Consider the following 18,044-nt stretch of genomic DNA (forward strand, 5'->3'; position numbering starts at 1 on the left):
GTCACAGGACCCTCTTGGGGCCTCAGCCTCTCAAAACCACCCAAGACCCATACCAAATCTTCCCAGGTCTTTCTGGATAAGGCTGGGGCTACAGGGCTTGTGTCCAGGCCTCCAAAGGTGGGGGAAGTGGGCACCTATCTCAAAGCAGGACACCGCTTTGGATACATCCTCTATTAGCCATTTTTTTTTTTTTTTTAAGACAGGGTCTCACTATAGACCCAGCTGGCCTGGAAGCTGCTATGTAGACCAGGATAGCCTCAATCTCACAAAGGTCCATCTGCCTCTACCTTCCAAGTGCTGGGATTAAAGGTGTACGCCACACCTGGGCTCTGGTAAGCTTGTTTTAAGAAAAAAATGGGGTAATGGTGTGTGTGTGTGCTTATGGACACACAAGCACATGTGTGGAGGTCAGAGAACAACTTTTGGGAGTTGGGTGTCTATCCCCCACCTGTAGGTTTCAGGGATGGAACACAGGCCATCAAGCTTGTCAGGTTGGCAAGTGGTTTTACCCACTGAGCCATCTCACTGACCCTGTAGGAGCCTTTTGCTTCCGTTTCTCTGCATGGTAAAATTCAGATGTACTAAATGGGGCTGCTCCCAGCCTCTGGGTCTTTCTCATATGTGTGACTATTTTGGTTTTTTGAGATAGGGTCTCACTGTAGCCCCAGCTGGTCTAGAGCCTGCTAGGTAGACCAGGCTGGCCTTGATCTCTGAGATCCACCTGCCTCTATCTCCCAAGTGCTGGGATTAAAGGTGTGAGCCATGCTCAATTTACATCTGTGATTTCCACATTCATCTGCCTCAGGTTTGTAGACTTCCCTTCCTGGCACCCGCCCCAACCTGCCCCACAGCAGGAGGTCAAACCTGGTTTTTAGAAAGAGAATTTTATTTGGAACGAAAATATAGAATCCATTTCTGCTGCTTTCTCTGGTGAGGGGGCAGACAGCTGGGCAGGTGGGGGAGATGGTCCCTTAGAGTGCTTGGGAGCTTGCCATGGTAAAAAACCTGAAAGCCAGGTGGTGCCTCCAACCTGCAGAGAGGTGCAAACTGGCCACGACTTGCCCCAGATGTGCTGAGTAGCCAACTGCCTTGTGTGACCTGGCAGCAGAAGCTAGGGGAGAAGGGGGTGGAGGAGGAGGCGATGTTGGGAGCAGGTCCCTGGCTGGTTGTCCTATGCATCCCCATTCTCCATAAGGCCAAGCTGCTGTTCCAGGCGGCTGATGCGCTCTCCCTGATCCTTGACCAGCGCCCGCAGTGCCCGCAGCTCCTGCATCACTTCCTCCAGCTTCCCAGACTCCTGCAAGGACATCAGGGGGTCAGAGGCCATCAGCCACAACCTCCCCAAACTACTCCAGGGCAGACGCACAGAGAGGGCCAGCAAATGGTCCAAGCACACTCAACAGACTGGACTGATACCTCCCCTGACTGGCGAGTACATACCCCAGCCCCAGTAAGGCTGCCACTGGGGGCATCAGCAATGGCAGCGGGTGTGGAAGCTCCAGAGCGGCTGGAGCTGGCAGGTCGGCTGTTGGACAGCACGTTGCGCCGGCTGACCTTCAAGTCCCGTTGTTTGGTGGGTACATAGGCTTCACGTAGTGAGATGAGGATCGGATCAGCATCGTGCCCACTCACCCAATCCTCTGCCTCTAGGGCTGCATCCGGCCCAGCCGTGTCAGGGTATAGGTCGTCCTGGAAGAGGTCTGACTGTGTGGTGGGGATAGGGGGAAGGGGAAGGTCAGAATCAGCTGGGTGGTACTACCAGGGGTCTCACATCTGGCCTGAGTGGCTGCCTCCTCCACACCCTCCTGGCTGTGCTCCCCCAATGGCCTTGTCTCTAGGGACCTTTCAGAGCTCAAATCTCCCTTTTCACTTTTCCTTCTGGACTTGCCACCAAGGGCTCCCATGAAGCCCTGCCCAACCTTCCTGAGTCACCACCCTCCCCAGCCAACCACAGAGGCCAGCTCTGTGGCTTTGTGGGATTCTGGGGGCCACAGATTGTGAGCTCTGGAGCAGGCCCTCTTCTCCTTTCTAGCTCTGCTCAAGGACGTGCCTGGCACCCTGAACACCAACTGAAGAACAGTGGGAGTATGTCCCAGGCTCCTGGCTGAGCATCGGAGGCCAAGCCACACGTGGCCTGGTCCCTCCCCACCGGGATCACAGCCAAAGCCCCTGTCTCTCTTCATTCTCACTTCCTGCCCTCCTCCCACTACCCTCCCCCAGAGGGCACCATCCCAGTCTGCTATTCTGCTGAGGCCTGACTTCTGCCATGGCAGGACCTCAGCTCACCCTGGGTGTCACTGCTGCAACAACTGGCTGCTCAGCCCTCCCTGGCATCTGTCCAGCCCATAGGCCACACCCATTCACCAGCCTCCCCCATCACCTCTGCCAGGCCCTTCTGAGAGAAGGGAGTGGGCTGGCTGGGGAGTCAGCTGCCTCACCTTCCTTGGCACAGTCATGACAATGGGCTCACACTTGCGCTCGTGCAGTTTGTAGAACCTGGAAAAGGGGAAGAAGCCATGGGTCGACCTCTTACACCTCTCCAGTTCCCCCACCCCCACATCATTCCACCAAGGCATTCCCACAGGCTGACCTGAGACCCCACATTTGGCTGCCTTCTGATTTGGGCCCACAGCCTACTCTGCCTCAAGGGTCCCAGAAGACTGACCACTGATTGATCCCTTGGTTTGGATAACCTCTGACCTCTGTGGCTTCTTTTTCCCCCCCCTTTTTTTTTTGAGATGGTCTTACTACATAGCCCTGGCTGGCCTGGAAGTCAGAGATCCACTTGTCACTTGTTGCCTCCCAGTGTACTGGTTTAAGGCCTGCATGGTTCATGCCACTCCCTTTCAGGTTGGCCTTGAACTCACTATGTAGCTAAGGGTGACCCTGAACTTCTGATCTTCCTACTTCCACCTCCTGAGCACTGAGATTACAGGCATGCTGGGATGCAACCCAAACCTTTATGCTAGGCAAGCACTCCAACTGAGCTATACTCCAGCCCATTTTTTCCTGTGTTTTAGTTTTGTTTGAGACAAACAGTTCAGGCTGACTTCAAACTCATACATCGCCCAGGCTTGACCTCTATACTTATTCTGCCTCAGCCTCTCAAGTGCTGGGATTACAGGTACACACTAGCCACTATGCCCAGCTTAGCCTCCATGATCAGAACTCTTACCTTGGATGCCCATGACCTGTCCCCTGCTCACAGCCTGACCCCCAGAGTGGGTCCCAGTGAGCTCTCCCTACAGACAGCTGTCTTGGAGGCCCCTCTTACCGGGCAATCTCACACTTGCTGACCTCCAAGCCCCTCTTGGGCATGCTGCCCATGCCTCTCTGAGGTTCTTTGCTGGTGAATGTGTTCAGAAAGTGGATGTAGGGGGGCTCATCTGTGATCTCAAAGTACCGGATGCTAGAGTCACCCTGTGGGAGTAGGGAAGGTCAGTACTTAGCCAGGCCCTTCCCCTACCTCCACAAGCCCCACCCAGCCATTCCATCCACTCACCTTGCCACAGACATAGACCACACTGGTGTCAGGATCATAGAATGGCAGCAGGGCCCCATTGCTCGAGTCCAGCTCCTGTAGGGCCATGGGCTCCTCCAGGTTTTCCTAGCACATGGGGGCAAATCAGGCCAAACCAGACTCTTCCCATCCAAACACTCCAGGACTGGCCAGTCTCATACAACTGGCAACACCTCCCAACATGCTTGTTTTCTCTATTCCCAGGCCCCATTAGCCCAGCCTCCTCCAAGCCTTAAGACTATTCCGGAGTCAGTTGGTATGTACTGAGGAAGTCCCTGCCACAGGAAGGCTGAGGGGGTCCAGTTGGCACTAGCCCAGGCCTCAAAGGGGCCCTTGAGTTCACTGTGCAGGAATATTCTGCAGAGACAAAGTGCAGCTCTGCAGGGACTGGGGAGGGAGGTGCTTCTTGGAGGAGGGCACCTACATGGTTCATGCCAGCAGAAGAGCTTTTTTCTGTGGGCAGTAACAATGTGACAAAGATGTGGGGGGCACTGGCTGAATGCCATGCAGGACAGGAAGCAGAGAAGTGAGGGTCAGGCAAGGTTCTAGGAGTCTCAAGGGTCAGCCTGAGGATCTAAACACTACAGGCCTCTCCTCCAGGTTGACCTCTGCCTGCCTGGCGAGGGTGGAGCATCCCAGGGCGGGGGCCCAGGCCTCAAGCCTGCCTCCTCCCAGTTCCATCACTCACTGGGTCCCAGAGTGCCAGCTGCCTCTCACTCATGCGGCTAAAACCCGTGGTGAACACCTTGCCATCAGCCAGGAAGATAGCCCTCATGGGCCGGGCCCCTTCATGAGCTTTCTCACGTTCCTGTGGGAGGGACAAATGGTCAGGACAGTGCAGATCAAGACCCCTGAGCCTGTCCATCACTGTCTTTGCCCTCCAGGATCACTTACTGCCACCAAGGTGCCCCGCCGGGGGTCGACGATGCGGACACTCTTGTCCTTGCAAGCCGAGCAAAAGAGGCTCCCGTTGTAGTTCCAGCTGACGTTGTAGATGAGGTCAGGATGCAGGCTGTCTAGGCGGTACAGCTCCTCTGCAGTGCCCACATTCCAGATGAGCACCACATTGTCACAACCTGGTGGGCAAGGGACCATTGGCTCAGGCCATCAGCCCACCAGACATAATCTGCTCACTCTTCTGGGCTAAACCAGGTTTCCATCTCTCCATAGGCATTAGCTTCCCCATCTGTCTGATGGGCCTGGGAGAGGCTTCTGGACTATTCCAGAACCACCTATGGAGATGGGTATGAAAGTTGCAGTGGGAGGTGGTGCAGACCTGCACTGAGTAACACATTTCGGGCTGTGGGGTGCCAGGTGATGATGCCCACACGCTTGGTATGCCCCTCGAGCACTACTACTGGCTCCGTCAGAGGGGAGGTCAGCCCATTCTCTGGAATCTGCCACACCTGTAGTGGGGAGGGAATGATGGGCTCAGGCCTCTGCTTGCCCCTGCTGCCAGCAGGTTCAAGCCACCAGCCTCTAGCCACACTCCAAGACCCTCCCCTGAACAGTCTTGTGCTCACCATGACTGTGCAGTCCTCTGAGCCACTGGCAATGACCTCATCATTGTGGGGGCACCAATCAATATCCAGAACAGGTCCCGTGTGCCCACACACTGTCGGGTAGGCCTTGTCAATGCGGCCGGTCTGCAGGCATAAAGGGGCAGAGGAGACCCAAGACCCTGTGGTCTCCATTCCTCCCAGAATCTGTGACCCCCTCCATGGTGTAAGAATGATGTGCCTACCCTGATTCCCAGTGGCCTAGATGTGACTCTGCCCCACCCACCACCACCAAACAAGAAACACCTGTAACCTTCTAGCCTGACTTGGTGGCAATAAATACTTTTCCTACCTGGGCAAACACCTCTGGGGCAATAAATCTGGATTATGACACCTGTCCAGCAGTGGCCACAGGGCAAGAGAATGCCAGCAAGTGCACAAAACACCCACAGGTGTGACCAGGGTGCCTCCATTCCTCCTCCCCACCCTGACCAGTTGTGGGCCCACCTTACTTAAGGGGAGCACCAGAAAGGCACCCCCACCGCTGGCTTCTACAATCACTGCCAGGAATTTGGGGTTGACCGCGCAGAAGGTACTGTCCCAGGTAACCCGGGACACTCGAATGTCCTCGTAACACTGGTCATTCTTGACCGGCTGCCCGAACACATGCCGGAATTTGCTCTGCCGCACCACTTTTCGGAAGGACATGTCTGCAGGGCAGAGAGACCCGAATCAGTTCTGCCCTTTCAACAACTCCTAGCCCTCCGGGGCCTCCAAGAAGAGACACCAAGAAGAGACACGCAGAGCATGGAACTGGGGACTTGGTCTTAATAACCAAGTCTCGGTTAACCAAGTCTGGGGAGTCTCGGTTTCCCCAGTTATAGAATGGGCTCACAGGTGCAGACCCAAAGACTCTCCCAAATCCCAACCAGGCTCTGGTATGTGTTGGGAGGGGGGCGAAAGAGAGAGAGAGCTTAGGTCTTCTGTAGGTCCCAGTTGGTTCCAAAGCACCATTTCATGCTCAGAGTTTGGAGGCTTGGGTGATGGGGAGGAGAGGAGGTCGGAAAGGTCTCCCCTAGGCTCTGAGACCCGGAGAATGGGCACAGAGCTGCAGGACGCCCGGCCTAGGGACCCAGGGAGGAGCACAGGACAGGGCGGCGCTGTCAGGCGCCGAGCATCCCAGGACGGCTCCCGAACCCGGTCCAAGGTGAACCAGAAACCCGACTTCCCAGATGGTCCAGGACGGCTAGGAGGGCCGGGGGATCCGGGTGGGGTGCCCCGCGGGGACGCGGCCCTCGGGCTCGCGCCCCCCGCCCAGGGCCCAGGCCCGCGTTCGCGACCCCAGCCCGGCCTCGCCACGCTCACCGCTCGCCGCTCGCCAGGGGCGCCGGGGGTTGCGGCGACCTCGGGCGGCTCCGGATCCCGGTTTCTGGGAAGCAGGAAGCGGGAATCAGGAAGTGACAGAGGAATACGGCGGGGGCGAGGCGAGGTCACGCGCAGAAGGCGGGGGGGCGGAGATTTGGTAGACCACGCCCTCCAGGGGCGGGGCCTGGCAGCTTCGGCTCTGGAGCTGTTCCCTGGCTAGGGCGGCGACTGCAGGGGGACGGCCTGGGTGCTGCTGGCCAGGGAGGTGGGCCGGTGCATCCTCAGGAGTGTCCTGGAGAGGTGAAGCCTGACCCTTGATTCCCCCACCCAGTGCCAACTCCGGGGTTCCCCCTCCCAGCCTCCAAAACTGTCTACTGGGTCAGTTTCACATGCATTTTTTAAAAAAATAATTATTTATTTATAAGGGGCTGGAGAGATGGCTCAGCGGTTAAGAGCACTGACGGCTCTTGTAGAGGACCCGGGTTCGAGTCCCAGCACCCACATGGCTGCTACGAACTGTCCTTAACTCCAGTTCCAGGGGAATTCGAAGCCCTCTTCTGTGTATGAGTGTGTTGCCTGCATGTATGTGAGTGCATCCGTGTCATGCAATGCTCTCTGAGGTCAGAAAAGGGCGTTGAATCCCCTGGAACTGGAGTTACAGACAGTTGTTAGCTGCCATGTGGGTGCAGGAATTTGAACCTGGGTTTTATGCAAGAGCAGCTGGTGCTCTTAACCACTAAGCCATCTCTCCAGCTCCCTCACATGCATGTTTTAAGGCTGAGAGTTCATGCTCTCAGCTATGTAAACTGAAGAGGCTAAAGGAAGCAGTTGTGAAGCTGTCCAGACTTATTAAAAATGGAAGTGGAGGATGACCTGTAGATTCAGCATCTTCCTCTCCTCCATCTACTGCAGCCCTGGATTGGCCTCCCTAGATCTGCCCCCATCCAGTCTCACCAGGGAGGACTTAGGTCCCTATCTGGTAGTGTTTCCCTTCTTCCTGTTTGTCCACCATCCTGGATCACCAGTGGTGATAACAAGATCTTTCCCAGAGAGAGAAGAGAGACAGGGTAGGAAGGAAGAGCAGAGGTAAAAATCTCTGCATGAAGCCCCAGCTGTGTGGGGGAGGCTGGAGGGATTTTGTGTCCCATCTCAGTGGTCCCCATACTCTGTGAGGAAACAGGCCCAGAGAGGCCTGTGGTCCACCAGCTGAGATTCAATCTCAATTTGTTGGCTCCGAAGTATTTGCATTTCCCACAGCTCATAAACCCTGGGGGCCAGGCAGACTGGAGTGTGGGAACTAGGAAGTGGCCACATGGCTTGATTTGGGGAGTGGGTGAGGCTCTGTGCTCAGCCTACAGTTCTCTTACCACCACCCCCCATTGCCACAGTTTGAATAAAATCCACGGTGGCTGTGTTTCCCGTTTAGCCTCCTGTCTGACCCCTCTGCACCCTCTACTGCCCTCTCTCTGGCCCAGTGATATCTAGAGTCTCCAGTGCCTGAAGCACAGTGCCTTCACTCCCGCCCCAGGCCTGCACATCCCGTTCCCTCCCTCCATCTGGAAGCTCTTCCCTCTGGGCCTTGAGAAAGCCCCATCCTTCACTGATTCCAGGCCCCTGCTCAACTGTCCCCTCCCCTGAGGGCTCTCCTAGATTCTGCTCTCACCAGGTCACTGTCTGGCCTTCCCCTGTTCCTACCATCTTGTCCTTAGTCACCCCCAGGTGCTACATTGTGTAATTATTTGTATCCTAGCTGCACCGGGCTAGGATGCCTGCAAGTGGAAGACAGGGAACTTTGTCTTGGTTCTCCCCTGCTGTGCTTCCGGTGCCCAGAAGACCAAGCATCCAGCAGTAGACCACATCAGGCTGAGTTAATGAATGAAGGAGCAGCAGGCTTGAATATAGAACTGCAAAATATTTATATTCAAAGCTCTCAGAACCAATATCTGGTGTCTCTGAAGAAAACATGGGGATCTCACCTGGAGGAAGAGGGAGTCCCCGCAGAAGGCCATGGGGCGTGTTGGGGTGAGCTGGGGACTGTTTTGAGGCTGAGCCCTCCCCTCCTGGTTCCATTTCTTCTACTACAAACCTCTTTCATGACCCACTAAAACTCCTCTGGATCCTGCAAAGTATTTCAGGGTATAGCTCTTTCTTCTGAGCAGCAATTCTCCCTTTGTGGGTGGGACTCCCCTTAGGAACCTGGGAAGAGGGACTGGCCCATTCTCTAAGAGGCAGGGCTTGGGGGTGGGGATTGGGTTAGAGTTGAAGGCAGGTAGGTGAGGTTGAGATTTTATTTACTGATCTGTCTGCCAGGTTGAAGTGGCTTTGGGATCCCCCATCAGGAGAAGGAAGCAGGTCAATACAGAATGCCCCAAGGGGGACAGAAATCTAGGCCCTGTTCTCAAAGACTGTGAACTCTAACAAATGTGCAGGGGCATGGGGAGGAGGCACTAAGGCAGGGCAGGGAGGCCAATACCTGGCCCCCAGGGTGTTCACTGACATATCAAACTAATGTCTGTCAGTTATTGAACACTTACTCTGTACTCAGGAGTCAAGCATGTTGGTGAGGGGGCAGGGAATCAAACATTATCATCATTCCCATTTTACAGATGGGCAAACTGAGTCCCAAAAAAGTTCAAGGGCTTTGCTGGAGGCCACACAATGGGTGAGTGATAGAGCCAGGGTTCAAATGACTCTTAGAAACACCCTGAACCCTACCCTTGTATCTCTAAAAATGGAAGGCTGGTCAGAAAGGCATCCAGTAAATCCTCATTAAATATTTGTTAGAGGAATTCATTCAGTAAGTATTTCAGAACAATCTCTCCCACCTGCCTTGGTTCCATCATGCTACAAATATGCTTTGAAGCCTCCATGGCCAGTCTGTGCCCTTCTCATCTGTGTACCCCACACTAGTGACCATCAGCAAGGGAACACACTCCCATTGCTTTTGCAATGCTAGTCATTGAGCCCAGGACCTTGGGCATTCTAGACAAGCACCCTACTACTGGGCTATATCCCCAGCCTTTGCTTTTTGGACACAGGGTCTCACTATATAGCTCAGGCTGGCCTAGAACTCACTATGTGGCCCAAGCTGGCTTTGAACTCATAATCCTCCTGCCTCAGCATCCTGAGTGCTGGTAGTACAGGAGTGAGCCATGCCCGACACAGATAAGAAAACTGAGGTTAGGAACTAGCAACCAACATGCAGATCTAACTGTACTTCTCCAAGCTGCCTACACTGCCTTTTTACAAGGCAAGCACCCGGGGAAACGCCATCACATAGACCTTCACTCTCATGGACAGCTGTTTCTGTGGGCATCCCTCGGCGGATCAAGGTCACGGTGCTCAACTAATGGGAAAGGTTGATGGGGAAAGAGGAGACCTCTTTGGCAAAACTGGGGGCGTTGGGAGAAGAAGAAAGCTGGTTTGGGTGAAGAGGGGAGTGATTGGAGGGAAGTGTGTGGGAAACAGATTGTTAACCCCAGATCTTGCGACCCCCAGTGACCACCAAGGAGTCTGGAGTGACTGAGCAGAGCCATAGAGTCTCTAATCACACCAGAATGATTAGCATAAAAACAGCATTCTTCTTTTAAGGCTGCACACAAGCCCCCTTGTTGCACAAGAAGGAGATCAAGACCTCTTCTATTCTGTCAGGCGACCTTAGCTAATGAGTTTAGGGATTGTTCTAATTTAGTTACAGACTGCTCCAGATTCCTGAGATCCTTGTAGTTTTGGTCCTGAAAAATTAAGGCCAAGGCACCCACTCCAGTCACCCCAGCTATACCTAGGCCAATTAAGGAGGATAACAAAACAGCCGCTGGCCCTGTGGCTCTCTTAGTTCTGGAGGTGGAAAGGGGTGAGGAGGCTAGTTCCATCTGGGTCTCCTCATAGTAAGTCATCTTGGGGGATAGCTGTTCCATGACACAGTAACCTTTCATGTTGTTAAGGATGGTCCCGTGAATGCAGGGAGTCAAACCAGTGGAGCAAGCCCACCATCCAGAAGTGGCAGAGTAACAAGTACTATTTGAAACAGAGACTCCGTGGTTACATAGCCCTGAGGGTACCTGGGCACCAGAGGGCAGGGCACAGGTCCCTGCCCCAGTAACTTGCTGTTGAGAAAGTTTTCCCTGCTGTCTCCAGGTGCATTGGTTACTATTAACTCAGGAGTAATTACCTACTACAGCTATGCCCACATAGAAGGGCAGCTGAGCACTCAGACAAAGCCAGCACTCTACAGTTAGGTCCAGCTTAGAGGCATTGAGCACCTTGAAAGTGGAGGTGATCAACAGCCAAATAGGGTGGTCTGAGGGTGAAGCTGTAGGTATCCCCACAACTACTGCTGCTCTCTGAAAGACTGTTGTACTTTCCCTCAGAGGTGGGGGCTTAGGGCTGGGGTTGGATTCTAGGGGTTGGTACTAAAACTGGGTGGGGGTCAACACCTTGGGGTACCAGTGAGGTGGGGGTTTCCTTTCTGAGGATGTAGTAACCAGTGGCTGTTATGCCCAGATCTTGCGACCCCCCGATGACTACCAAGAAGTCTGGAGTGTATGCAACAGCAAAGAGCCTTTATTCGGGCTTAAGCTCGGGCCCTCAGATTTCACCGACAGAGTGGATCCGTACTGAGAGCCCCAAACTAGGGTGGGGCAAGCTTTTTATAACATAGTGAGTTCCAGGACAGCTGGGGCTACAGGGAGACCCTGTCTCAAAAAGACCAAAAAAAAAAAAAAAAATTGGATGGTCCTATGTTCTGAGTATGGGGAGGATTCTTATTGGTAGGGGCTGTCTTTAGGGCATTGGAATGTGCTGACTGTTATCTGTAGGGCCAGAAGTTTCTGTTTCTACCTTATAAGGCTTTTACATGCCCGAGCTTGCTCAATCTATGGCTTTTGGGGGGGGGGTAACAACTGGAGATTTACAACATGCCTGGGTTTGTCCAGGCTTGCCTGAAACAGCTAGCCCAAATGGAGTTAGTGTATTCTGACTCTTGCATTTTGACTCTTCACGGCCAAATAGGGTGGCCCAGGGTTGGAGAGGCTGGTGCCCCCGCAGTTACTGTTTTCCCCCCAGAGACTGTTGTATTTTCCCTCGGTGGTGGGGGCTTAGGGCTGAAGTTGGGTTTTAGGGGAACTAAGACCAGACTGGGGCCAATTCCTTGGGATATCAGAGAACTGGGGTTTTCTTTTCTGAGGATGATAGTGAAGAGACCCCCTGGGCTAAAGTTAAAAGTTCTCAATCCCCAGGTTTTCCCCGCCTCCCAAGTGATGTCTCTTTCCTGCATCAGTAAACACCACCTTAACAGGGTTACAGCCTGTTCTCCTAGAACACGTTTCAACCCTCTGGCCGCGTTAAATGATATCGGGTGTGTTATTACGGACCACCTTGATAAGATCATCTGTAACGGAGGCGGTCCAATAGATGTCCCCCGTGCTCACACAACTCCAGGACTTAGAAAAATAATCGCTGGCTACCCCACATCGTTTTCTCCAGTCTCTTCCCCTGCTCCCAGAACAGACATAAAATAAGCATGACAGAGTCCCCAGTGGTCCTGTTCAGGGAGTAAGCGGTGAGGTTGAAGCCTAATTCGGGTACCAGGTGTTTAGTGGGGCTGTCTTGGACGTCCAGACCAGGATGTCTCCTGTAGAAGTGTCCAGGAGCTGCCAGGTGAGATTGTAGGGTTGGTGAGGGTTAGCAGTTATACGTACGTCCATTTCAAGCAGCAGAGTAAACATCAAGAGCAGCACAGTCTTAGCTTGAGGGGGTTGTCCGTGTCCTTGTGGACCTTCCATGTTGTAGGATCCGGCATAGAGGTCGGCGGAGGGCAAAGATCATCTGGGTCTGGGTGTGGATACACTAGTAGGACGTGGGTGTGATGAATCCAGGTGGCAACTCCGTCTACCTTTACTGCAGTCGGTGTTGTCAGGAGCACCACGTACGGTCCTTTCCAAGGTTCTAGGGTCTCTTGGGGTGTCTGCGAACGTAGGCCCAATTGCCAGGCCCGTAGTTGTGTGGGGTAGGAGGAGGAGCAGTCTCATAAATGGCTTTCAGATGGGGCCACACATCCTTGCAGGCGCGTGCCACAGCCTCAAGAGAATCAAGCAATTGACGGTTATCAAGTTTCTGTTTCTACCTTATAAGGCTTTTACATGCCCGGGCTTGCTTAATCTATGGCTTGGGGGGTGGGTAGCAACTCGAGATTTACAACATGCCTGGGCTTGTCCGAGCTTGCCTGAAACAGCCAGCCAAAATGGAGTCAGTGTTTTCTGATGTGGAACCCTCCTCCTTGGCCCCCTCCCCTGGACTCCCTAGACCCCTGCCCCTATTTAGGACTAACTGCTCTTTTCACTTTTATAAATCACTTGGCTTGAGGGAACCAGAGGGACAAACTGCACTGTCTCCATTTTGACTGCTGATTCCTCCATTTTTGCGATGTCTAGAGTTATGGCAAGGGTTAAATCTTTAAGCCAAGCAAATTACAGAAGCAGAAAGAAGCTGTTAGATGAGGCAGAGTCCCACAAGACCCTCAGCATTTCCTGTTTTGTATTTTTTTCTTACAGCATCTGCAGCTGGACAGGAAGAGCTGGTCCTGCCCTAGAGAGAACTGTTGACCTCAGGGAATCTTTGCCCATGGTCCCAGGGCTCTCTGCCCTTGGGTAGCCTCCTACCTGTGCCCCTGGGGCATGAATGCCAGGGCAGTGTGTACCTTCAGCTTCCACAGCCTGTCCAACCCTCCCTGGGGGCTCTATTTGTTGAACTCTTGAATGGAGTCAGATGTTGAAGATCCCTTGAATTCCCCAGCCTCAAGGCACAGAGGTGGCTTCATGCTCCCTCAGGCTGTCTGGATGCCTGCAGCCCAGCCAATCACAGGCTCTTAGGTACTCCAGTCAGATGGTGGCTCTGCCACCTCCTGCCACCCAATTCCAATCCCTGAAGGGCCATTTTGTATGTTTCCAGAGCCCCACTCTGTGCCAGGCTCCGTGGCCGCTGTGCCACTTTCTCATTGAATACTCAAACAGTTTTTGAAGTGTGAACTTGTTCAGAGTCACCAAGTCAGGGTTTGGCAGAGCTGGATTTAAATCCAGTTGCTCCTGACTCCTCTCTGGCCACATTGCTGGGGAAGTCTTGTCCCAGGCTCATTGTGTGCTGGGGGCAGGTGAGTGGCCATGCAAGGCCAGCATGTAGGCCCCGAGGACCTCAGGCTCCTGCTTGGGGCCATGGGCTCCTGGAAGCCTCCCTTTTCTGGAGGGATTTTCTTTTAGATGGCCAGGCCAGAGGACCAGACAGGGAGGGAGAGAAGGAGGGAATGATTAAAAGCAGATCAGACCAAGTCCAGAGAAAGTAGCCCTTGCTGGGAGAAGCAGGAATCTGGAGGGACTGGAGGACAGATCCCAGCAGGACCATCCTCGGTGTCTCAGGGATGGTCGGTGGCTGCATGTATTGGGGGGTTGCAATAGAAAAACCTGGTTAGGCCCAGACTCTGGATATTCATAGCGCTGTCTGGACTGGTTTCACTTCCCCTGAGGCCTCCCTGCAAGCCTGAGAGATTCAGTGGGGTTTTCACTGTGAGTTCCTCTACCCTCCCACCTAGCTGATCTGCTCTCTCTTGACTCTACCACCCTAGTGGGCCTGGACTTCCTGACTACTCATGTAGGGCCTGCACTGGGGGCCTCCTCTGGAGGAACACTGTTGGGGCTTTCTCCTTCAGGGACAGCTGGTGTGGCTGGGTTCTCAGGGGCCCCAGGGGAGGGATCTGGGGATGGGCCAAGGGAGGCTTCCTCACCAGGGTTTGGGACTGACTCTGCTCCACAGGCAGGGATCTGGGTCTCATTGCTAGATTGTGGCTCACCCACAGGATCCAAATGTTGTTGGGCTGGGGGCTTCAAATCAGGCTGAACCATGGGGTCCAATGGTGACTGGGTCAGGGAGTCCACCTGGGGATGTGCCACAGAATCTGACTGTGGCTGGGCTGGGGAGTCCGCCTGAGGTTGGGCCACGGAATCTGACTGTGGCAGAATCAGAGAGTTCACCTCAAGTTGAACCATGGGGTCCAATGGTGGCTGGGCCAGGGAGTCCACCTGAGGCTGAACAATGGGATCTGATCGTGGCTGGAGTGAGGTGTTCACTTGAGGCTGGACCACAGGATCTGACTGTGGCTGGGCCTCAGCCATTGGTCCTGGCAGAGTCATGCCTTCAGAGGCCACTTGGGTTTGTGGCTCAGCTGGTGTAAAGCTTCCAGGCTGTTCCTCACAGACAGCAGCTGCAAAGGAGGAGAGCACTGTGCGCAGCAGGGCCCGGAGGTCAGCACTGGCTGCCAGGCAGAGGAAGGGGCTCAGGCAGCTGTTGAGCAGGATCAGGTAATCAGAATAGATCAGTGCCTCCCAGAGCAAGTACCCAGGATAGAAGTCCCACAGGAAAGCCAGGTAGAGCAGTTGCGCCAGCTGGTACGGCAGCCGCAGCACCACATAGGCTGACAGGATGGTTTTGGCTATGCAGGCAAAGCCATGGCTGGCTGGGGGCTGGGGCTGGTGACTGCAGCAGGTCCGGCAGGCAGCAGCTTGGGTGAGCACATGGCAGACCAGCAGCAGGAGGAAGGGCAGAAAGCCCCCCAGGATTTCAAGCATCCGCAAGGGCAATTCCTCACTGTCCCAGAAATCCAGACAGATGACCAAGTCGTACCACCAGACGGTGGCTTCGGGGAAGACCAGCCAGGGCACACTGAAAAGGGTGGCCAGCACCCAGACCCCAGCACAGACCCAGAGGGGCAGGTGGGCTGGGCGGTGCCCTGGGTACCATCTCGGGCACAGTACCAGCAGGCAGCGGTCCAGGCTGAGGGCTGCCAGTAGGAAGAGGCCAGAGGAATAGGACACACCCCATAGAAAGTAATAGAAACGACAGGCGGGGGTGCCCAGCGGCCAGTGCCCTCCATGCTGGATCTCCAGGATTTGGAAAGTCGCTGCTGCCAGGAATAAGAAATCAGAAAGGGCCAGGCTGAGCAGGAGCAGGGCCAGCCTCGTGCCAGCCCCGTGCCGGGCCTGTGAGCCAGCCAGCCACGCCATCAGCCCATTGGCTGGTAGTCCCAGAAGCAGCAGAGAGACCAGGAAGACTGTGTCCCAGCTGCCCTGAGGATGGTAATCATCATCATCGAAGTCTGTGCGGGGACCGTGGCCAGTGGCACCCAGCTTAGCTTCTAGAACAGTGTCCATTCTGGGTCTCCTGTGTACTGCTGGGCATGGACTGCAGGCCTGCTGAATCAACAAAAGCATGATGACTCGAAATGACCGAGATGGTGCTATGCACCTCCAGGCTAACCACTCCCGGTCTCTGGGCCAGTGTCACCACTTTTGGGTAATTAGCCTGTGCCAGGCAATTTAAACAGATGACCTCATGAGGTCTTCCCGTAATACATTTTAGGAGAGAGGAGGGGATTATCCACTAACTCTCGATCAAGGTCGTATATAAGTAAAGTGGTGCTGGAACTCAGATCAGACTTAACTGTTCTGCCACATGGAATTATGTGCCCAAGCAGACTAAACAGGAAGATTTCAAATATATTGGGCAAGCCATTGAATTTTGCTGTTTCAAGGCAGCGTCTCACTTAGGAACCCTTGCTGGGCTGGCCTGGCACTTGCTTTGTAGACTAGGATGGCCTTAAACTTAAGGCAATTCTCCTGCCTCAGCCTTCTAAGTGCTGGAATTACCAGCATGTACCACCATGCATAACTTTGAATTTTTTTTTTTTTGTCTTTTTTGAGACAGGGTCTCCTTGTAGCCCCAGCTGTCCTGGAACTCACCATGTAGACCAGGCTGGCCTCAAACTCACAAAGATCCGCCTGCCTGTGCCTCCCAAGTGCTGGGATTAAAGGCGTGTGCCACCACGCCCATCAGTCTTTCGTGTATGAGTGTATTGCCTGCATGTATATGAGTGCACCTGTGTTGTGCATTGCCATGGAGGTCAGAAGAGGGCTTTGGATTCCCCTGGAACTGGAGTTAAGGCAGTTCATAGCTGCCATGTGGATGCTGGGACTCAAACCTGGGTCCCTTGCAAGAGCAGTCAGTGCTCTTAACCGCTGAGCCATCTCTCCAGCCCTGTTTTTGGTCTTTTTGAGACAAGGTCTCTGTATAGCTCCAGCTGGTCTGGAACTCACTATGTAGACTAGACTGGCCTTGAACTCACAGAGATCCATCTGCTTCTGCCTCCCAAGTGCTGGGACTACAGGCGGGCGCCACCATGCACGGCAACTTTGAATATTTTATTTGTTTGTTCCTTTTGAGACAGGGTCTCACAGAGTCCAGGCTGGTCTTGGATTCATTATGTACTAGAGGCTGGCCTTGAACTTCTGATCCTCCTGCCTCCACCTTCAATGCACTAGGATTGCAGGCATGTGCCACCACATGCAGTTTATGCAGCACTGGGGAGAGAACCCAGGGTTACATGCATGCTTGGCAAGTACTCTACCAACTCAGTCATATCACCAGTCCCTGTTTCTTGTTTCTTGGAAACAGAGTCTTAATGTATAGACTAGTCTGGCCTCAAATTTGCAGTGATCCTCCTGCCTCTGCTTCCTGATTGCTGGGATTATAAGGAGTACCCCCAATATGCCCAGTTCCATCTTTATTGTTTTACAAGACAGGCACTTTAACCAACTAAGCAATGGAACCATGTTAAATATTGTTTTAAAATGAAATATTGGGGGATGGAGAGATGTCTCAGTGGATAAGAATGCTTAATGTTCTTGCAGAGGACCCAAATTCCACTCCCAGTACCCATGTCAAGCAGTTCACAAACACCTGTAACTCCAATTCTAGGGGGTCTGACACCATCTTCTGGCCTCCATGGGCAGATATACACAGACACACATTCATGCACTTAACTAAAAATAATAATGGGAGCTGGAGAGATGGCTCAGTGGTTAAGAGCACTGCTTGCTCTTGCAGAGGAACTGGGTTAGGTTCCCAGCACCCACATGGCAGCTAACAACCAGCAGGGCATTGCACGACACAGATGTACTTATATACATATAGGCAATACACTCATACACATAAAATAAAAATAATAAAACATTTAAAAAATAGCTGGGTGTGATGGTGCATGCCTTTAATCCAAGCACCTGGAAGACAGAGGCAGGCAGATCTCTGTGAGTTCAAGGCCAGCCTGGTCTACATAGTAAGTTCCAGGCTACCTGGGGATACAGGGGGACCCTGTCTCAAAAAGACCAAAAAAAAATTTAGGGTTGGGGAGGTGGCACACACCTTTAATCCCAGCACTCAGGATGCAGAGGCAGACAGATCTCTGTGAGGTTCAGGCCAGCTTGCTCTACATAGTGAGATCCAGGCTACAGGGAGACCCTGTCTCACCAATAATAATAATCATCATCATCATCCTTACAAAGTAAAAGTAAGGCCAGGTATGGTAGTGCATGCTTTTAGTCCCGTATGGCAGGGCATGCTTTTAGTCCCAGCACTCTGGAGGCAGAAGCAGGTAGATTTCTGAGTCTGAGGCCAACCTGGTCTACTTATCAAGTTCCAGGCTAGCCAGTGCTACATAGTGAGACCCTGTCTCAGAAAAATAAAATGACGGGCTGGAGAGATGGCTCAGTGGTTAAGAGCACTGACTGCTCTTGCACAGGACCCAGGTTCGATTCCCAGTACCCACATGGCAGCTACAA

General features: G+C 53.5%; 2 protein-coding genes across 3 annotated transcripts; both read right to left on the reverse strand.

Moving 5' to 3' along the window:
• Positions 1–870: 870 nt before the first annotated feature.
• Positions 871–6,526, reverse strand: Coro1b (coronin 1B). Its single transcript, XM_008822894.3, has 11 exons — positions 6,385–6,526; positions 5,527–5,729; positions 5,044–5,166; positions 4,797–4,926; positions 4,415–4,596; positions 4,209–4,328; positions 3,503–3,607; positions 3,275–3,420; positions 2,439–2,496; positions 1,441–1,704; positions 871–1,297 (listed from the first exon to the last, which is right to left on the reverse strand). Exons 2-11 carry the CDS (start codon positions 5,725–5,727, stop codon positions 1,172–1,174), a joined length of 1,455 nt encoding a protein of 484 aa, XP_008821116.1. The 5' UTR covers positions 5,728–5,729; positions 6,385–6,526; the 3' UTR covers positions 871–1,171.
• A 7,495-nt stretch (positions 6,527–14,021) lies between these two features.
• On the reverse strand, positions 14,022–15,581 carry Gpr152 (G protein-coupled receptor 152). Of its 2 annotated transcripts, XM_008822895.1 has the most exons (2): positions 14,346–15,581; positions 14,022–14,201 (listed from the first exon to the last, which is right to left on the reverse strand). In XM_008822895.1, exons 1-2 carry the CDS (start codon positions 15,579–15,581, stop codon positions 14,022–14,024), a joined length of 1,416 nt encoding a protein of 471 aa, XP_008821117.1. The 2 variants fall into 2 exon arrangements, with proteins under 2 accessions (XP_008821117.1, XP_029414384.1); XM_029558524.1 differs by having other exon boundaries at positions 14,022–15,581.
• Positions 15,582–18,044: the final 2,463 nt, after the last annotated feature.

This window comes from Nannospalax galili, unplaced genomic scaffold, assembly GCF_000622305.1.
Source record: "Nannospalax galili isolate Female #2095 unplaced genomic scaffold, S.galili_v1.0 scaffold89, whole genome shotgun sequence".
Classification (NCBI taxonomy): Eukaryota; Metazoa; Chordata; class Mammalia; order Rodentia; family Spalacidae; genus Nannospalax; species Nannospalax galili.